The following is a 20,673-nucleotide window of genomic DNA, read 5'->3' as shown; positions in this document are numbered from 1 at the left end:
CACAGTTAAACATGTCTGCATTTTTTACAATTTTCCAAAGCAAAGGACACTTTTAGGCTGGATTCACACACGTATCGCTGCAAAGCGTGATAAGACACACGTTTACCAAACACTACTGTAAAGCATATGTATATTCTGTATGGCACCCACAACGCAATTATACAATACATAAGGGCAGCCAGGGGCCATCAGAGGGCATTGGAAAGCGCTGAAGCCTGTTGGAGAGAGGAAAAGGGTATGTATTATACCTTATTCTTCTACCCCCTAGACGTCACATGCATTTAACCCTTGCAGAGCAGGGGGCCCCACTGCGAGTTTTTTTTCCTTGTAAGTTCCTGGATTTGGACCCTTATAGAATTTACAGCTATGTGTTCCTATACAGCTGTTTAGACATTTTAGATACTACAGATTTACAGCTCAATATAAATTGTTTTACACAGCTTTGTTAGGCCCATTAACCTGTTTTGGGAGAAATATGTGCCTGCCATTACTAAACACCTTCTGGAAATAGTTGGAAGTGTGTTTTTGGTAGAAATACCTTGAGTCACTGTCACAACTGGATGGAACATAACTTGTTCTGTGACTCAAATTTGTGAAACCAGACCCCCCCAACAACCCTGCCCAAAAAAACATAGTTCATCAAAGGGAATCATTTTAACGTTTTGTAAATAAAAATCAATAATGTACATAATCAAGCAAATGATGAGCATTTTAAAACTTTGTGTGCTAATTGTGACATGGTGGTAGCCAAGTAGATTGGTATGCTTCACAGTGACTGCGTTTTACTGTTCTTCACTCTGTGTGAATCCAGGAATCTGCTCAATCTGACAGAAACCACAAGAATGTTTACCTGAGTTGCTGACTACACTGACATTATATAGGTAGCTATAATGAAAGAATTATGAAAATATTGAACAGCAATCCTGTAAAAATGTAGTTACATCCCAAGTTATTAAACACAAAATCTATATTTAGTGTACATTATAGTTTCCTTTTAAACATTTATATGAAGATCTATGAATGCAGATGGCACTTGTTTTATGCAAGACAACTGATAGCACAGGCTCTTTGATCTTTTAAATAGCGAACTTCAAACAAAATTATTCAATTTTCTTTTACTAAACAAACCCAAAAAATAGCACCGGGTGTCTCCAGAGAAAGATAGATAAAACAGATCATGTTATGATTTTTTCAGGGATCCTTAATTTTTAATAAATGCGAAAAGAGAACTAAAAACAATATGATCATCCTGGCTGAGACCATGTTATACAGTGTAATTTTTTGTTCTTCATGTGAGCTCTACCATGTCAGAAGAGAGCCCTCCCTGCAGGTGATTTTATACATTGAGATTTCTTTACTCAGCTGATAAACTCTCTGATTGCAGTGTTGACGTGTGTGGCAAACGTATAGGGAAAGAACACAGAGTACACACTGCTCTAAGGCTAACCTACATGAGATCCACAATCACTGAAGGTACCAGCTCGGTCCACAACCGCAATGAATGAAGATAGAAGATGGAAGTAGCAGCACTCTGAAATGCAAAAGCATAGCTTCTTTATTGATTAAATCCGTACAGGTAAAAAGACAAAGATACACAGCTCCAGGACAGCCAGTAAACGCGTTTCACATGTCAGTGCTTATTCATTACCGAATAAGCACGATAATGAACAAAACACTGATGTGTGAAACACGTTTACTGGCTGTCCTGGAGCTGTGTGTCTGTCTTTTTTACCTGTACAGATTTAATCAATAAAGAAGCTTGCTTTTGTACTCCGGAGTGTCGCTACTTCCATCTTCTACTCTGAATCTATACAGTACGGTTTGGATGATGATCTTTTTTGGCTTACGATCAGAATGCATGAAATTTCTAACATGGAAAGCTTTGGCCTGATATGATGTGTAAACTCCAGGATTATTGAGTCTCCAGTAGCTTTGCTTATGAAAGCCAGTGGAACACATTAGTCCCCACACCTTAAGGCTTCATGTAGACTGCTGCTGGTAAACAGACCTTTAGGAACAGTTGGGCGTTTAACTCTCCTCTGTTATCTCATCAGTACATGTAATGATGTACACAGGGTCGTTTATAGTTGTTTCTTGGCAGTTAAGTTTAGAAGCATTTTTTTGGAAAGCAAAAAATGCGTTCAGAATGGATGTTCGCAGGCATTTGATACGCCAAACTCCTGTAACAGCTGGTAAACACGGTAACTTTCATTTAGATGCATTTCGCTAACAGGTGTTTTTAAGTTTTGACTATTTTGAAGAAGAAGAAAAACGGTTCTAAACGCAAATGAGGCTAATTACGGCATGTAAACGTGGCAAAACTGATGTTTTTAAACGTCGGTTACTACCTGTCAAGTTAAATCGTTCAGGGGAGGTTGTAAAATGTCCCGTGTACATTAAGCCTAAAAATTGCTTGACCTTTGCTTCTCTATGGCAAAGAGCACAGAGAAGAACATATGTGCTCTCCATGTTAATCTTAAACTGGCCAAACAAACTGAGGGAGAGAAAGCCATAGATTGCCCTATCCATTCTAAGCGGCATGGATGGACAAATCTCCCACAATCAGCTATTGTATTCTGACAGCTGGCAACAGCTGCTGCCAGAATAACTGCACATTGACTGCAGCTGACTTCTCCCTTAAGCTGGGTGGTGTCAGCAGGGCCACCCACATCTGGAATTTCAGTTGGTTCATATTTTTTTTTATATCCATGGGTTACCCCAGACCTGTGCAGAAGTAAACCAAGATACTTCATACATACCCAGTGAGAGTAGCCTTTAACACGCACACTTGGTGGGTTTTGAGCACAAATGCTAAGGTCAGTATCATGGCAAAAAGCAAACTGGCGACAGTTGGATGCTAGGCTCTAAAGACTTATTTGTTAGCAAGTGTGAACGAGACCTATTTTGCCTACTGCTTTTAAAGCTCCTCTAGACTATTCTGGGACAACAGGATGCAATTTAGATATCAAAAACCCATAAATTATTAGTGTGGTTATATTGTAGGCACTCTATTCTGTCATAATAGTGCAGCTCAGTTGACAAGCAGATTCTTTACTATCCATGTAAAACTTATTGTATTTATTTACTACTTGGCTGAACAGCTGCACAATTGTTTATGTGAGCAAATACATGGTTTGTTCTTTATATTGCACTTGATCATCACTGATGTTCTAGGTCTGATCAAACAAGATGATTATGTTAGTATGGAACCATTTAAATCTGCAGCAATACAGTCTGCAAATGGTGAGGCACATGCCACACTTGGTATTGCAGTGCTCCAGTTTCAGTTAGCTCAATCCAGCCCATTAGCATCCTAGTAGACATATAAAAGTACCGTTTTAATCACACAGTTGTAATCTAAAACCCACATGGGCAGTGTTTTGCATAGGAAAGCAGGCATTACATCCTCTTGTGTTAGGTCAGTAAGAAATTAGGGAGCAATAAAGTGTCTTTGCAGTATTGAAACCACAGACTCAACATTACCACCTTCTTTAAGATGCAAAATCTAAGTGCTTTCAAATGCAGGGCGATTCATCCAACCCCGATAGCTCTGAGAGAGGCCATAGGAGGTGTCATCGCAGTAACATGGATAGGTGGTAGGAGGTAGCTACCACTATTAGCAGGGGACATCACCAATAGATCCCCAGTGCTCATTGAGTGAGGTAGGCCCAGGCTGTTTGTGTTGCTTGCAGCGTAGGTGGCTTTTGTCCAGAAGTTTGTTCGCTCCAAAACAGGAAGACAGGGGCTGGAGGCTGCAGCTCGAAGACTGTTCAGGGGAGAGCTTAGATCTGCAGAGGAAATACATTAATAACTTCAATTTACAGAAGACAACAATGGCACTGAAGCAGAGGAAGTATTGAGGAATACTGCAGCAACAGGAAGAGCCTACAGTGAACGACTCACATCTGAAGAGAAGCTTTAAGGCCATAAAATCAAGTATGTGTTTTTGTACCAATGACATGTTATCCAAAGAGCTTTACAGAATTCTGGTCTAAACAAAGACCAGTCATTTAATCAATTCAACATTTGTATCATACCTATGACCCAGGTGTGAGAAGTTTTGTTTACTTACGATTTTTTTTATTGAAGTTGAATTGAAAACTAAAGCTGGCATAGATCAGACCTTTTTTTTATTATTAGAACAGATTACCCCATTCACGCATTCGAGGCAGACAGAGAAATCCTCTCAAACAGGAATGGCCACAGATGGATTGGAATTCGTCTGATCCCTGCTGAACTGGCCGAACTTTGATCCATCTATGACTGGCTTTAAAACATGCCTAGAAATGTTTTGATTGGGATATTGAACAATCTGTATTTTTTTCGCAGCATGGAGAAAATAAATCAATATTACAATTTCTCATAATGATTATAATTAGAATTGTAATTTGGGAAGAGTACAAATTTCGGCGAAAAATAAAAAGTAAATAAAATCAATTTGTGACAGAATATAAAAAAAAAAATGTGGCGTTTGTGTTGCAACCTTAAAATAGAAGTCATTAAGGCTACATTCTCATGGCAGATAGTTTGCTGCGTTCAAAGGTGACTAAACAGCCAGTTTGTGTGCGGCTAAAACTCCAAATAAACGCTGACCCTGGACAGGGTCAGCCAGAGACTCCATTTTCGACTGCATATTTTGCATTGTAAATATGTATCCTAGAAGAAGAATTGAGAGGGAGTATAGGCATTTACTAGAGGCTGAAAATCCACAGTATTCTATGGATTTTCCTCAACTTTGCACATACTCAAATGGGCACACTTTTGCTATTAGAGAAATTAAGAAAAATGTGTATAAAATCACAGAGCTATTACCTTCAGGTTAAAACAGTAATACTAATATTATTAGTACAACTACTAGGTGTAGTATGTCCTACACAAGTAAAATGCTCTGGGGGGGGTTAGAGTCATTGTCTGTGCAAAGTGAGAAGTTTTTCATTCAGAAGAAAAACCCTGAACAGGGCAGTATCCAGGAGGAGGTCTAGATACTCCAGGATCCACTTGAACCTCTGCCGAGTTTGAACAGTTGGATATTGACTGGAAGGGTCTATGCCAACATTTCCCTCAGTAGAAGATCATCTAGGTACCCCACTATGGGAATGCCCTGAGAGAGAAGCAGAGCAAGTAACTAACTAAGCAAAGACCTAGGTGAAGACCCAAGGTGCAATGGATAGACAAAAAAAAAAAGGCAACAAATATGTAATGTTGCCATCCTGTCACAAAATGCTGGTGGCGTAGAGATGCGCTGGAAAGATGGGGACATCCTTGAAGCCAGAAAGTCCCCAGATGGGGGGGGGCAAATGATTGACCTTGTAGATTCCATGAGAAGTTATTGCACCCAAAGGAAAATGTTGAAAACAGAGTTCCAGTATGGGCAGAATGCCCCTTTTCGCTTTGGGAACCGAGAACAGGTTTGAGAGGAACCCCTGAAACTTTTCATCGGAACGATGGCTATGACCCCTCAAGAGAGTAGCTATGCCAGAGCAGTTTGGAAGTCTACTAGTCTTTGTAGAGAAAGAAAATTTACAGGAGAAGGATTCCCACTGAGAGAGACACAGGCGGACCGTGCTGCTTAATAAGGGATACATTTTTTTTTCACCAGGAACTCTGTTTTTTTTCAAGGAAATGTATGGTGCATGTCACTGAGATCAATAGTCTGATCCATAAATATTACCTACTCAATTAACAATAGCCTTCTTATAGGTGTGCATGCATGGTTGAAGCGTGATGCAGCTGCTCTTAAACAGACGTCGTCTATTTTTAACATGATCTTGGTGTTGGTGGTGGGTACCTGGTCTTGGCCCCTTTTTGTATTAAACATACTTTTCTAATAAAATGTATCCCTTATTAAAGAGGGAGTCCACCTGAAAAAAAAATTAAAAGCCAGCAGCTACAAATACTGCAGCTGCTGACTTTTAATAAATGGACACTTACCTGTCCTGGAGTCCAGCAATATCGGCAGCCGAAGCCGAGCAATAGCTTGGCTCTCGGCTGCTGCCGCCACCATTCTCTGTGAGGGAATAAGGAAGTGAAGCGTTGCGTTGGGGGGGGGGGGGAAATCAGATGAGCGGAAGTTCCACTTTTGGGAGGAACCCTGCTTTAAGCAGCATGGTCCGCCTGTGTCTCTTCTCAGTGGGAATCCTTCCCCAGTAAATTTTCTTTCTCTATAGTATTTAGGCACAGAGACCACACCTATTATTGGTGAGCCTGCTAATCTTGGGACACCACACGGGTATATTGAACACCCAGTGTTGTGGTAACTAATAGTGAGTATTGATCTTCAACCAATTTTTCTATAGTCTTTGTAGAGACGTTGGCAGGTTTGACAACAAAGCAGCACACAGAGGGAGAGTTTTTAATTCAAGCACCTGGATATCACATTCTGTACCAAAGTGTCTGAAATATCCTGGATCCATAATACCAGAAAAAGCTTACTGATGGGCCCCTCTTCACCCCCCCATCACTCCGATAAGTGGGGGGAGTCCCCTCATTGCAAGTCCCAGGCTCTGGGAGAAATAGCTCTTCTTAGCCTCAGCCATAGTGGGTTTCCCCAGACTGTGGTTTAGCCTTTTTTTGGGGGGGGGGGTTCTTCCCTCTTGTAATGTCCTTTGATAAAGTTGCCCAGGGATGAGCCAAAGAGGTGTTCCTAATCGCAGGACAAATGCATAAGCGCTTCTAGCATTGATGGTCCAGGGCATGTGTACAGTGAGGTGACCCATTCTGTATGTGAGGCGTATAATATCCACTAGCCTGTCAACATAGTAGCAGAAGCCTTAGACGTGAACTCAAGTTGGAGGACTGAAGGCTTGGTTAGGACAGATCCCATTTCCTTTTACATACACTACTGTACAAAGGTTTTAGGCAGTGTGAAGAATTGCTGTAAAGTAAGAATGCTTTTGAAATATATATATTTTAGTTGTATATTTTTATCAATTTACAAAATGCAAAGTGAGTTAACGAAGAAAAATCAAAATCAATATTTGGTGTGACTACCCTTTGGCTTCAAACCAACATCAATTCTTCTAGGTACACTTGCACACAGTTTTTGAAGGAATACAGCAGGTAAGTTGTTCCAAACATCTTGGAGAACTAACCACTGATATTCTGTGGATGTAGGCTGACTAATCCTCTGTCTTTTCATGTAATACCAGTCAGATGCAATGATGTTGAGATCAGGGCTCTGTGGGGCCAAACCATCACTTATAGTACTCCTGTTCTTTATGCTGAAGATAGTTCTTACTAACATTAGATGTATGTTTGGTGTGGTTGTTCTGCAGAATAAACCTGGGCCAATCCCATGCCTCCCTAATCGTATGGCATGATGGATAAGTATCTGCCTGTAGGTCTCAGCATTGAGGACACCATTGATCAGGGAACATTGAGGACCGTAGATGCTGTGGTCGGCCAAGGAAACTAGATGCAACAGACAAAAGACACTGCTGGCTTACTTCCCTTTGAAGTAGGAAGATGTCCAGTAGTGCCATCAGCACAGAACTGGAGGAAACCAGTGGGATCCAGGTACACACATCTACTGTTCGGAAGTTGGCCAGAAGTGGTCTTCATGGAAAAACTGCAGCCAAAAAGCCATACCTCCAACGTGAAAACTAGCTAAGCGACTCACCTATGCATGAAAACATGGAACTGGGGTGCAGAAAAATGGCAGCAGGTGCTCTGGACTGGACTAATGAGTCTGCAGGCAACAGCGAGGCATGGTGGAGGTTCCTTTCAAGTTTGGGGCTGCATTTCTGCAAATGGATTTGGAAATTTGGTCAGGATCAATGGTGTCCTCAATGCTGAGAAATGCATGCAGATACTCATCCATCATGCCACACCATCAAGGAGGGCGTGTAATTGGCCTCAAATTTATTCTGCAGCAGGACAAGGGCCTCAAACTCAAAGCCAATGTCATTAAGAACCATCTTCAGCATAAAAAACAAGAAGTCCTGGAAGTGATGGTTTGGCCCCACAGAGCCCTGATCTCAACATCGGGTCTGTCTGGGATTACATGAAGAACAGAAGGATTTGAAGCAGCCTATATCCACAGAAGATCTGTGGATAGTTCTCCAAGATGTCTGAACAATCTATCTGCAGAGTTCCTTTAAAACTGTGTGCAAGTCTACCTAAAAGAACTGATGCTCTTTTGAAGGCAAAGGGTGGTCACATCAAGTATTGATTTGATTTGGATTTCACTTTTGTTCAATTACTTTTCATTTGTTATTGAAAAAAAAACTATTAACACTTCTAATTCCGAAAGCATTCTTAATTTACAGCTTTTGTTCATACCTGCCCAAAACTTTTGCACAGTACTGTATTGGACCAGATTCTAAGCAAGAAGCAGCAGGAACTACCACTGCAATTTGCACCGCCTTAATTGCCGGTGTAAATGTAGCCTAATTTGATGATCTGTAGGGGCATTTAAAGCATCACCTATAGGAAAATATGAGCAACGAAGTTCGTCATTTCACAGGTGCCTCAGGTTGAAGATGCCCATTCTTCTTGGTCCAGGTGGTAGCATCTGAGTTATTCCACCTTCCAATTGTCCACTCCTGATATGTGGACAGCAGAGATTGTTGGTCAGTGAGGGGTTGATTTACTAAAGGCCAATAGAATGTGCACTTTGCAAAGTGCAACTGCAGTTGCTCCAGAGCTTAGCAAGTGAGGTAAAGCTTCACTTTGCAAAGAATACCAAATCACAGGCAAGGGAAAAAAAAATGCATTTTTGCTTGCACATGATTGGATAATGAAAGTCAACAGAGCTTCTGCTCATTTACTAAGCACTTGGGGTAACTGCTCTTGCAGAGTGCAACTGCACTTTGCAAAGTGCACAGCCTTTTTGCCTTAAGTAAATCAACCCCGGAGTCTCCGTCCAGGATATGATGGAAAGATGCAGGGATCTTTGTGAATATTCTGAAAGCAGAGGAAAGGCCAAATGGCAGTGCAACAAACTGAAAGCGATTGTCTCCTACTGCAAAGCATAGAACGTGCTGAGATGGATAAATCAGAATAAGCAGATAGGCATCTTGGGCGTCTACGGATGTCAACTCTTCCCCTGACTCAGAGAGGCAATAACTTACCTTGCGTACTCCATGTGAAATTTTGGAATTGTAATGGGGTACTCTCCACATATTCCCCAACGTTCACTAAACACCTGCGTTGATATGGGAGTGAACAGGAGTGGCTCAGGACACACCAGCATCCAGTCGCTGGTTGTTTTGTGCTGACCTGCAAAGTCATGGTCTGCGCTAGATGCCCTAAGCTTACTGACTCTCATTGTTTCCCTACCAGGAGTGTGCTTAAAAGGCAGGTGAAATGCTGGCAGTATGCCCTTTTGCCCAAGAGATCAGGGTGAATTGTTGTTAGATTTGAGCTCAGGTTATTCATTTTATGACAGACATATATATTGTATTTTTTTTAAAATACATCAAATAAATACATATAAAAAGTGTAATTAAATGGTTGTATAACTGTTAAATTTGATTCCTACATATTTCTTAACTGTCAACTATGCGCGTCCTCACCTTGAGTCTGAAGCTGCTGCATCTCCAGTAATTTCTGCTGAGCTGGCTCATGTCCTGATCTTGCAGCCTTTTCATAATGTCTGAGCGCTTCCAGTTTGCTCACTAGAACTCCAAATCCTCTTTCATAGCACACTCCCAGATGATAGCGGCTTTGAACATCTAACAGATACACACAAAATAAGTTGAACTATTATAGGTCATTAAGCAGCAGAAAATCTGCCAGTAGAAATGAATTCAGAATCAACTGAAAAGTCTCCAGCTGTGCAACTGTGTGCATTAACTGTTAAGCCTTATAAAATCACACATTACAGAAACCATTATTTTACAACACTATAAACACATTGTTCTGGAAATATCACAGAAAAATCTTACGTTTGTTCATATTAGAAGCTCACAAGCGACTTGATTAATTTATCCTCTGCAAATGTGTAACTCTTTAAAATGGTTCTAAAGTCTAGACATTTTTTACCTTCATGCATTCTATACATTAAAGGTAAAAAACATCCCACTACTTTTCTCCCCCCATGTGTGTCTATGGACACACACAGCCCGCTGAGGAGTGCATCCACACAGATGCCCCTTCAGTAAATGGCTTGCTGGGGAAAAGGTGTGGACAGTGTCAGCAGGGTACTCCAGAAAAGGTAGTAAGGGACCACTCTGCACAATAGCATTGCACAGAGAAGATAAGTATTACATCTTTTTTATAATGAAAAATCCTTTTAACTTCAGAAAGGACCTATACATACAATGTATGGCCAGGAGATTTGATTATGCGATCTCTGTTGAAGGGTAGGATAAGAGTACAAATTGGTTGACCCTTGTCTTTAGTAGAGATCACTACATGTCTAGGCCTTCAGATATCTGGCCATCACTTAGGGAACCTAAAGTAACATATTCTGTTTCAATCATTTTTATTAAGTTTTTCTTTTCAAGATATAAAAGGAATAAAAAATATAGCAACGACAGTAATTTTCTAAGGTAACATACACAGCAGTATTGGCACACATAAGGCAACAAGGAACAAAGTTTGACTGCTCAACTAAAGTAGCATATTCTAGAGGAATTTCTGCTCTTTATAGATCCATATTGTCTTTATAGTGGGAAAAATAATTATTTGATCTGCAGATTTTGTACGTTTGCCCACTTACAAAGAATGAAGGGTCTAGAATTATCATAGGTGTATTTTAAATGATAGAGAAAGAATATCATCCAAAAATCCAGAAAAAACACATGATACAAATGTTAGTTCAGTGAGTAAAATAAGTATTTGATCCCCTACCAACAATAACTCTGGCTCCCACACAGACTGGCTACAGTATGTGCTCACGTGGTACACAGATCAGTCCTTTCAAATTAAGAAGTGCTCCTATTGACAACTTGTGTATAAAAAGACACTTGCCCACAGAATCTCTTTCTTCCATTCAAACCTCACCATCATGGGCAAGATCAAAGAGCTGTCAAAGGACGTCAGAGACAAGATTGTAGACCTGCACAAAAAAATGCATTTTTTCTGGATTTTTTTGTTGTTATTCTGTCTCTCACTGTTAAAAAAAACATACCATTAGATTTATAGACTTATTTCATTGTCAGTGGGCAAATGTACAAAATTTGCAGGGGATCAAATAATTATTTCCCCCACTGTAAGTTTCCACCCCTGCAGGACTGTTAAAAAAAGATTTATAGTTTTGGTATAAAGTGCATCCAGAAAATATTCATAGCGCTTCACTTTTTCCACATTTTGTTATGTCACAGCCTGCACAAGGCTGGAATGAGCTACAAGACCATCAGCAAGAAGCGTTGTGAGAAGGAGACAACTGTTGGAACAATTATTCGCAAATGGAAGAAATACAAAATAACCATCAATCGCCCTCAGTCTGGAGCTCCATGCAAGATTTTGCCTTATGGGCTAAAGATGATGAGGAGAAAAGTAAGGGATCAGCCCAGAACTACATGGGAGGAGCTTGTGAATGATCTCAAGGCAGTTGGGACCACAGTCGCCAAACAAACCTTTGTTAACACAGTACGCCGCCATGGATTGAAATCCTGCATCGTCCGCAAGGTCCCTCTCCTCATGAAGGCACATGTAAAGGCCCATCTGAAGTTTAAGGGGACCTTAATCTGAAGTTTACATCTAAATGACTTAGAGAAGGATTGGGAGAAAGTGCTGTAGTCAGATAAGACCAAAATTGACATTGGCATTAACTCAACTTGCCATGTTTGGAGGAAGAAAAATGCTGAAGAAAAATGCTGACCATGACCCAAAGAACACCATCCCTACAGTCAAGCACGGGGGTGGAAACATTATGCTTTGTTTCTCAGCTAAGGGTACAGGCTGCCGTTGCTGCATTGAGGGGCCAATGGACGGGGCCATGTATTGTAAAATCTTGGATCAGAACCTTCTTCCCTCAGCCAGAACACTGAAGATGGGTCAAGGATGGGTCTTCCAACATGACAATGATCCAAAACATACCGCCAAGGAAACAAAGGAGTGGCTCAAGAAGAAGCACCTTAAGGTTACGGAGTGGCCTAGCCAGTCTCCAGACCTTAATCCTATAGAACATTTATGGAGGGAGCTGAAACTTCAAGTTGCCAAGCGACAGCCAAGAAATCTTAAGGATTTAGAGAAGACCTGTAAAGAAGAGTGGACCAAAATCCCTCCTGAGATGTGTATAAACCTGGTAACCAGCTACAAGAAACGTCTTACCTTTGTGTTTGCCAACAAGGGCTTCTCCACCAAGTACTAAGTCATGTTTTGCTTGGGGATCAAATACCTATTTTACTCACTGAACCGCAACTCAATTTATAACATTTGTATCATGTGTTTTTTCTGGATTTTTGTTTGATTTTCTGTGTCTCTCAAATAAAATAAACCTATGATAACAATTATAGACCCTTCATTTCTTTGTAAGCGGGCAAACTTACAGTGAAAGAAAAAAGTATTTGATCCCCTGCTGATTTTGTATGTTTGCCCACTGACAAAAATGATCGGTCTAATTTTAATGGTATGCTTATTTTAACAGTGAGATACAGAATAACAAAAATATCCAGAAAATGCATTTCCAAAAGGTTATAAATTGATTCGCATTTTAATGAGTGAAATGAGTATTTGATCCCCTATCAATCAGCAAGATTTCTGGCTCCCAGGTGTCTTCTATACAGGTAACAAGCTGGGATTAGGAGCACTCTCTTAAAGGGGGTGCTCCTAATCTCAGCTTGTTACCTGTATAAAAGACACCTGTCCACAGAAGCAATCAGATTCCAATCTCTCCACCATGACCAAGACCATAGAGCTGTCCAAGGATGTCAGGGACAAGATTGTAGACCAACACAAGGCTGGAATGGGCTACAAGACCATCACCAAGCAGCTTGGTGAGAGGGTGACAACAGTTGGTGTGATTATTCGCAAATGGAAGAAACACAAAATAACTGTCAATCTCCCTCGATCTGGGGCTCCATGCAAGAGCTCACCTCGTGGAGTTTCAATGATCATGAGAACGGTGGGGGATCAGCCCAGAACTACACAGGAGAATATGGTCAATGATCTCGAGGCAGCTGGGACCATAGTCACCAAGAAAACAATTGGTAACACACTATGCCATGAAGGACTGAAATCCTGCAGTGCCCACAAAGTCCCCCTGCTCAAGAAAGCACATGTACAGGCCTGTCTGAAGTTTACTAATGATCCATAGGAGAACCGGTTGAAAGTGTTGTGGTCAGATGAGACCAAAATCAAGCTCTTTGGCATCAACTCAACTTGCCATGTTTGGAGGAGGAATGCTGCCTATGACTCCAAGAACACCATGCCCACCGTCAAACATGGAGGTGGAAACATTATGCTTTGGGGGTGTTTTTCTGTTAAGGGGACAGGACAACTTCATCACACCAAAGGGTCAATGGACGGGGCCATGTACCATCAATTCTTGGGCGAGAACCTCCTTTCCCTCAGCCAGGGCATTGAAAAAGGGTCGTGGATGGGTATTTCAGCATGACAATGACCCAAAACACAGCCAAGGCAACAAAAGAGCGGCTCAAGAAGAGGCACATTAAAGTCCTGGAGTGGCCTAGCCAGTCTCCAGACCTTAATCCCATAGAAAATATGTGGAGGAAGCTGAAGGTTCGAGTTACCAACCGTCAGCCTCAAAACCTTAATGACTTGAAGTGGATCTGCAAAGAGGAGTGGGACAAAATCCCTCCTGAGGGGTGTGCAAACCTGGTGGCCAACTACAAGAAATGTCTGACCTCTGTGATTGTCAACAAGGGTTTTGCCACCAAGTACTTAGTCATGCTTTGCAAAGGGGTCAAATACTTTATTTCACTCATTAAAGTGCAAATCAATTTATAACTTTTTTGAAATGCATTTTTCTGGATTTTTTTGTCGTTATTCTGTCTCTCACTGGTAAAAAAAAAACCTACCATTAGATTTATAGACTGATCATTTCATTGTCAGTGGGCAAATGTACAAAATCTGCAGGGGATCAAATACTTTTTTCCCTCAATGTACAAAATCTGCAGGGGATCAAATAATTATTTTCCCCACTGTAAGTTTCCACCCCTGCAGGACTGTTAAAAAAGATTTATAGTTTTGGTATAAAGTGCATCCAGAAAATATTCATAGCGCTTCACTTTTTCCACATTTTGTTATGTCACAGCCTTATTCCAAAATTCTAAACAATACTCCATAATGACGACGTGAAAGAAGTTTTTTTTAAAATCATTGCAAATTTAAAAAAAAAAAAAAATGAAAAAAAAAAAACCTCACATATGTCATACTGTATCTCACAAAAAAAGTACACCCCTCACATATTTTATTATATCTTTTCATGTGACCACATTATAGAAATGGCACTTTGCTACAATGTAAGTAGTGAGTGTACAGCTTGTATAACAGTGTAAATTTGCTGTCCCCTCAAAATAACTCAACACAGCCCAAAGTATCAATATTTTGTGTGGCCACCATTATTTTCCAGCACTGCCTTACCCCCTTTGGGCACGAAGTTCACCAGAGCTTCACAGGTTTCCACTGGAGTCCTCTTCCACTCCTCCATGAAGATATCAGGGAGCTGGTGGATGTTAGAGACCTTGCGCGCCTCCACCTTCCATTTGAGAATGCCCCACAAATGCTTAATACCTTTTAGGTCTGGAGACATGCTTGGCCAGTCCATCACCTTTACCCTCAGCTTCTTTAGCAAGGCAGTGGTTGTCTTGGAGGTGTGTTTTGGGTCATTATGTTGGAATACTGCCCTGCGGCCCAGTCTCCAAAGGAAGGGGATCATGTTCTGCTTCAGTATGTCACAGTACATGTTGGCATTAATGGTTCCCTAAATGAACTGTAGCTCCCCAGTGCCAGCAGCACTCATGCAGTCCAGACCACGACACTCCCACCACCATGCTTGACTGTAGACAAGACACACTTGTCTTTGTGCTCCTCACTGGTTGCCGCCACACACGCTCGACACCATCTGAACCAAATAAGTTTTATCTTGGTCTCATCAGACCACAGGACATGGTTCCAGTAATCCATGCCCTTCTTCTGCTTGTCTTCAGCAAACTGTTTGTGGCCTTTCTTGTGCATCATCTTTAGAAGATGCTTCCTTCTGGATCGAAAGAAATGCAGACCAATTTGAGGCAGTGTGTGGCGTATGGTTTGAGCACTGACAGGCTGACCCCCCACCCCTTCAACCAAGGGTCTTGGCAATCTTATAGCCTAAGCTATCTTTATGTAGAGCAACAATTCTTTTTGTTCAGATCCTCAGAGAGTTCTTTACCATGAGGTGCCATGTTGAACTTCCAGTGACCAGAGTGAAAGAGTGAGTGGGATAACACCAAATTTAACACACCTGCTCCCCATTCACACCTGAGACCTTGTAACACTAACAAGTCACATGACAACGGTGAGGGAAAGTGGCTAATTGGGCCCAATTCGGACATTTTCACATAGGGGTGTACTCACGTTTGTTACCAGCGGTTTAGACATTAATGGCTGTGTGTTAAGTTATTTTGAGGGGGCAGCAATTTTACACTGGTATACAAGCTGTACACTTACTACTTTAGATTGTAGCAAAGTGTCCTTTCTTCAGTGTTGTCACATGAAAAGATTAAATAAAATATTTACAAAAATGTGAGGGGTGTACTCACTTTTGTGAGATACTGTAAGTATTCACAGCCTTTGCTCAATATTTGTTGAAGCACCTTTGGCACCAATTGTAGCCAAGTCTTTTTGAGTATTATACTACAAGCTTGGCACACCTTTTTTGGGCAGTTTCTCCCATTCTTCTTTGCAGGACCTCTCAAGCTCCATCAGGTTGGACGTGGAGCGTCGGTGCACAGCCCTTTTCAGATCTCTCCAGAGATGTTCAATCGGGTTCAAATCTGGGCTCTGGCTGGGCCACTCAAGGCCATTCACAGAGCTGTCCCATAGCCACTCCTTTGTTACCTTGGCTGTGTGCTTAGGGTTGTTGTCCTTTTGGAAGATGGACCTTCTCCCCAGTCTGAGGTCCAGAGCACTCTGGAGCAGGTTTTCATCAAGGATGTCTCCGTACATTGCTGCATTCATCTTTCCCTTGATCCTGACTAGTCTCCCACTTCTTGTCGCTGAAAAACATCTCCACAGCATGATGCTGCCCCCACCATGCTTTACTGTAGGGATGGTACTGGCCAGGTGATGAGCGGTGCCTGGTTCCCTCCAGACATGATGCTTGCCATTCAGGCCAACCTTTGTTTCATCAGACCAGACCATTCCTTGGACTTCATGGCTTGGTTTGTGCTCTGACATGCACTATTAACTGTGGGACCTCACATAGACAGGTGTGTGCCTTTCCGAATCATGTCCAATCAACTGAATTTACCGCAGGTGGACTCCAATCAAGTTGTAGAAACAACAAGGATGATCAGTGAAAACAGGATGCATCTGAGCTCAATTTTAAGTGTCATGGCAAAGGCTGTGAATACTTATGTACATGTGATTTTTTTTTTGTTTATTTTTAAGACATTTGCAAAGATTTCAAACAAACTTCTTTCACAATGTCATTATGGGGTATTGTTTGTAGAATTGTGAGGAAATTAATACATTTATTCCGTTTTGGAATAAGGCTGTAACATACCAAAATGTGGAAAAAGTGAAGCGCTGTGATTACTTTCCGGATGCACTGTAGGTCCACTTTAATACAAGGGAAAGTATTTGATAGTCTATGTTTATGAGTAAAGGCTTTAGTGCAGGATATAAGCAGCCATCTGAACATAGCTGGGCTGTTCTAAAAGAGGGGCTGCTTACAGTTTTTACTGTAAAAAGAAAACTGGCTACCACAATGCAGCATTTTGCACAATATACGCATTGCTATCAATCAGGACAATTACATAAATCATATAAACCAGGGTTCCCCAAAGTGGTCAATAGTGACCCCAAAGGATCAAGGAGACTATGCAATGGATCGATAAAATGCCATGATTAATAAATGCTAGAAGGCGATTGTGGCCAATTAATCTTTTAAAGAGCTCCATGTCAGTCCCTAATCCTGAAATGTGGTGGTTGCCACCCAGACAGCATTACTGAGGGTTTGATGGTCAGCTGCCAGCGAGAGTGGCAAGAACTGACCACTCTTGTAGCACAACAACCATCATTGTAGCTACTGATACCAAAAGGAAGTAAAACCCTGTACACACGATCAGAAAATCGTACGAAAAATACAGATTTCGGAGCAATCGTACGATAATCTGTTCGTTAGTACAGAGCTTATGAGAGCCGATCAGTACAATTCATCCGATATTATTTGATCAGACATGCACGGAAAAAATTTCGGACGATTTTAGTTTAATCAGTACAGTTGTCTAATACATGATTTCACTTCCAAATTTTTTTATTCTACCGTACGAGAATTTTCATGACTTTAGTAAACTCTTCAGGTTCGATCTGAGATTAGCATGCAAAAAAACAAAAAAAACCGACGATCATTAGATAATCTAAAGTAGTATTAAATTGTTTTCATATAACCACTTGACCTCTGAAGATTTACCCCCTTCATGACCAGGCCAATTTTTGATTTTTGCTGCTGCGTTACTTTAACTGACAATTGCATGTAAACAGCTATGTATTTTTTTTCCCCCACAAATAGAGCTTTCTTTTGGTGCTATTTGATCACCACTGGGTTTCTTATTTTTTGCCCTTCTGTTATAAAACATATCCAATAAAAAAAAAAAAAAAATCTTCATAAATTTAGGCCAATATGTATTCCCAATAAGTGTAAAAAATCCCAGTAAGCATAGGCCTTTTTTAAGCAGCACCTGAAATTATTTAAAAGTATGACAACTTGCCTGCATGAAAATGTTTCAGAATGCAATCTCAACAATAATTGCCCAGACCATCAGTTCATCTTCAATCAGGCCTCACTAGCTGGAATCTGGGATAGTCCCAGGGAACTGTTAAGTATGAGGGTGTACTCTTTGTTTTGGTTTCAGGAGTCACTATACAGATGACAAGTGTGGTATAAAGTGATACTAAAGTCTCGTTTTTATTTTTTTTTGTTAAAAATAACAAACATGTTATACGTACCTGCTCTGTGCAGTGGTTTTAGAGAGCAGCCCAGATCCTTCTCTTCATGGGTCCCTCTTCGATCCTCCTGGCCCCTCCCTCCAGTTGAGTGCCCCCACAGCAAGCAGCTTGCTATGGGGGCACCCGAGTTAAGTCAACTTTGATTGACAGCAGCAAGAGCCAATGGCACCGCGCTGCTGTCTTAGCCAATGAGGAGGGGAGTCCCGGGCAGCCAAGTCTCTTGTGCAACATGGCTGGATCTAGATGGGGCTCAGGTAAGTATTAGGGGGCTGCTGCACACAAAAGGCTTTTTAACTTAATGCATAGAATGCATTAAGATAAAAAAAACCTTCTGCCTTTACAACCACAGTTTTAGATATTTTCTTTGTAAAATCTATGCTTATGACCTACTCCATTCTCAGCTGCCATCCAGAAGTATCTTGCTGCTTTCTCTGGATCAAAATGAGATGCTTTACTGTAGAAAACTCCTAAATATGCTTGAGCCTGCAAAAAACACCAACAAAATTATTGTTACATGTAGTAAAAATAAATCAGTAATTCAGAATGAAAACAGAGATTCTTTACTGTGATTAGCTAGGGTTGGGCTGTGCACATGCTCCTTAGTTTTAAAGTCTGTTAATGCGGGGTACCATATAGCAAGTTTTTTTACATTCAACCCAGCAGGCTGAACGAAAAAAAAAAAAAACCATACAGATCGCCGTACTAACACATCTGGCGTTAGTGCGGCGATCTCCCTGCTAAGCTATTGTGTTCTGACCGGGGAACTGTAAACCCCCCTCCCGCCAGAACAAAGTGATCAGTGCTCAATTATTGGCTGCGAGTGCTGATCAGGTGCTGGTTTTCCTGAATGCTTGTTCGACAGAAGCCCGTCGTGAGACCGGCTTCTGTCGGATGAGGAGCTCTACACACACACAGGCTGAAAGTCGGCCAGTAACTGACCGTTTTTGGTCTGTGTGAATATAGTTTAACACTTTGTGACTACTCAGAACAGCAAGGAAAATACTGTACCATTGTTTTTGAGGACACAACATGCAAACCAGATACCACCACCTGCATCCAAACTGCAGGTAACACACTAGCATTTTTATGTTATTGGCCATTTAAATGGTCCATTAGTATTGCTCTCTGGATGGGTCCTAGTAAATCCACCACTGTAAAATTCACAACTGTAAAAAATTACTGCATCTGCACTAAACTTGTGGTCTCTGTGTTTTATGTGAGGGCTAAAGCCATGTAGCACCACTAAATCAACTTCAAACATAACCCTACACCCAGATCTTTCTGCATGTGAAATTATATCTATGGTAAAGCAAATCGGAGTATTTATTGCATTCTTTTCAGTGTCAACTTTTACTAGTATAGTAGCCCACACATTTTCTCCCCATCATCTGTACAAATATTATAATCTTATACAAGCTTATTTATACATTGCCCAAATTTCAAACTGAACTTCGAGTTAGAAAAAAAAAAGAAAAAGTTCCATGTAAAAGAGGTGATCGTAGCAAAGTGATATTCAATTCCTAAGGGTGACAGGCCCATGGCGCCTCAGTAAAGTATCTGTTGTTCTATCACATATAGGGATTTTTAGCCTCTTGCGGGACAAATGAAGTGAAGAAAAAAAACATGTAAAAAAGGATTAAAACTTATCATTTATAATAATGTAATTGTATTTGTTTTTTGGAGCACTCCGCTATTCTATTTAATCCTACTTGGCTGAAAATAAACTGTAGGGAGGACAAGTTTAAAGAATTAGCAAACTTTGGATGTGCTAGTCTTACATATTTTAATTGCAATGGCCTGCTAAACCTTTTTTTAATTACATATTTTTAGGCAATTACAAAATGCTGGCTTCAAATTCTTTGTAGTGACACCAATTTATAAACTTGAATTGGTCTTTTACACCGTTGGAGCATTTAGATGAATATTAGTTTTTTCTATATGGCACAGTCTAGTATAGTACATATGCAAACATCTTCAAATAGTGGATAATGCTACTGCCATATATCTATGATTGTTGTCGTTTCTGCACTACTCATGTAGAATACAGCACTTGCTGCCATTCTCAGGGTAAGGAAAATGCCAAGCCACTGGGAATACTGGGAAGCTATCAAGTGCTGTAATGCTACTAGGCAAGCACTGTCGCTGTCCTCATTTTAGAAAGTTTGCTTACTTTTTCTGAAATTCTTCACAGCAGGGATCCACAGAGCACCTTACATAAATGGATATATATCTCCATTTACATAGTGTGTGTATATTTATATATTTATTATTATACAGGATTTATATAGCACCAACAGTTTGTGTAGCACTTTACAACATGGGGGCAGACAGTACACTTACAATACAAATCAATACAGGAGGGATCAGAGGGCCTTGTTAGTTAGAGCTTACAATCTAGAAGGGAGATATATATATCACACACACACACATATACATGAACTGATGCAAATCATTTGAGAAGTCATCCTGCCTTTCTCAGGCTTGAGGCCATTGTTTAATACAACTATAATATTACCCTAAATATATATATATACTCTTAAACAAAAAAAATATATTTCTCCTCATAGAAGGGTTTCAAGATTAGGGCAATTAGGGCACAGTAATGTAACACTC

General features: G+C 40.7%; 1 protein-coding gene across 2 annotated transcripts in view; it reads right to left on the bottom strand.

Moving 5' to 3' along the window:
- Positions 1 to 2,236: 2,236 nt before the first annotated feature.
- The window catches only part of DELE1 (DAP3 binding cell death enhancer 1), a 113,681-nt gene continuing 95,244 nt past the window's right edge, over positions 2,237 to 20,673 (bottom strand). For both annotated transcript variants that reach the window (XM_073621045.1, XM_073621046.1), the window contains exons 10-12: positions 18,452 to 18,543; positions 9,516 to 9,676; positions 2,237 to 3,788 (exon numbers count right to left, since the gene is read on the bottom strand). In XM_073621045.1, coding sequence (XP_073477146.1) covers positions 3,532 to 3,788; positions 9,516 to 9,676; positions 18,452 to 18,543 — 510 coding nt within the window. In that variant the 3' untranslated portion in view covers positions 2,237 to 3,531. The remainder of the gene's footprint in view (positions 3,789 to 9,515; positions 9,677 to 18,451; positions 18,544 to 20,673) is intronic.

This window comes from Aquarana catesbeiana, linkage group LG03, assembly GCF_042186555.1.
Source record: "Aquarana catesbeiana isolate 2022-GZ linkage group LG03, ASM4218655v1, whole genome shotgun sequence".
Taxonomy (NCBI): domain Eukaryota; kingdom Metazoa; phylum Chordata; class Amphibia; order Anura; family Ranidae; genus Aquarana; species Aquarana catesbeiana.
This window is presented reverse-complemented; position numbering and strand designations above follow the sequence as displayed.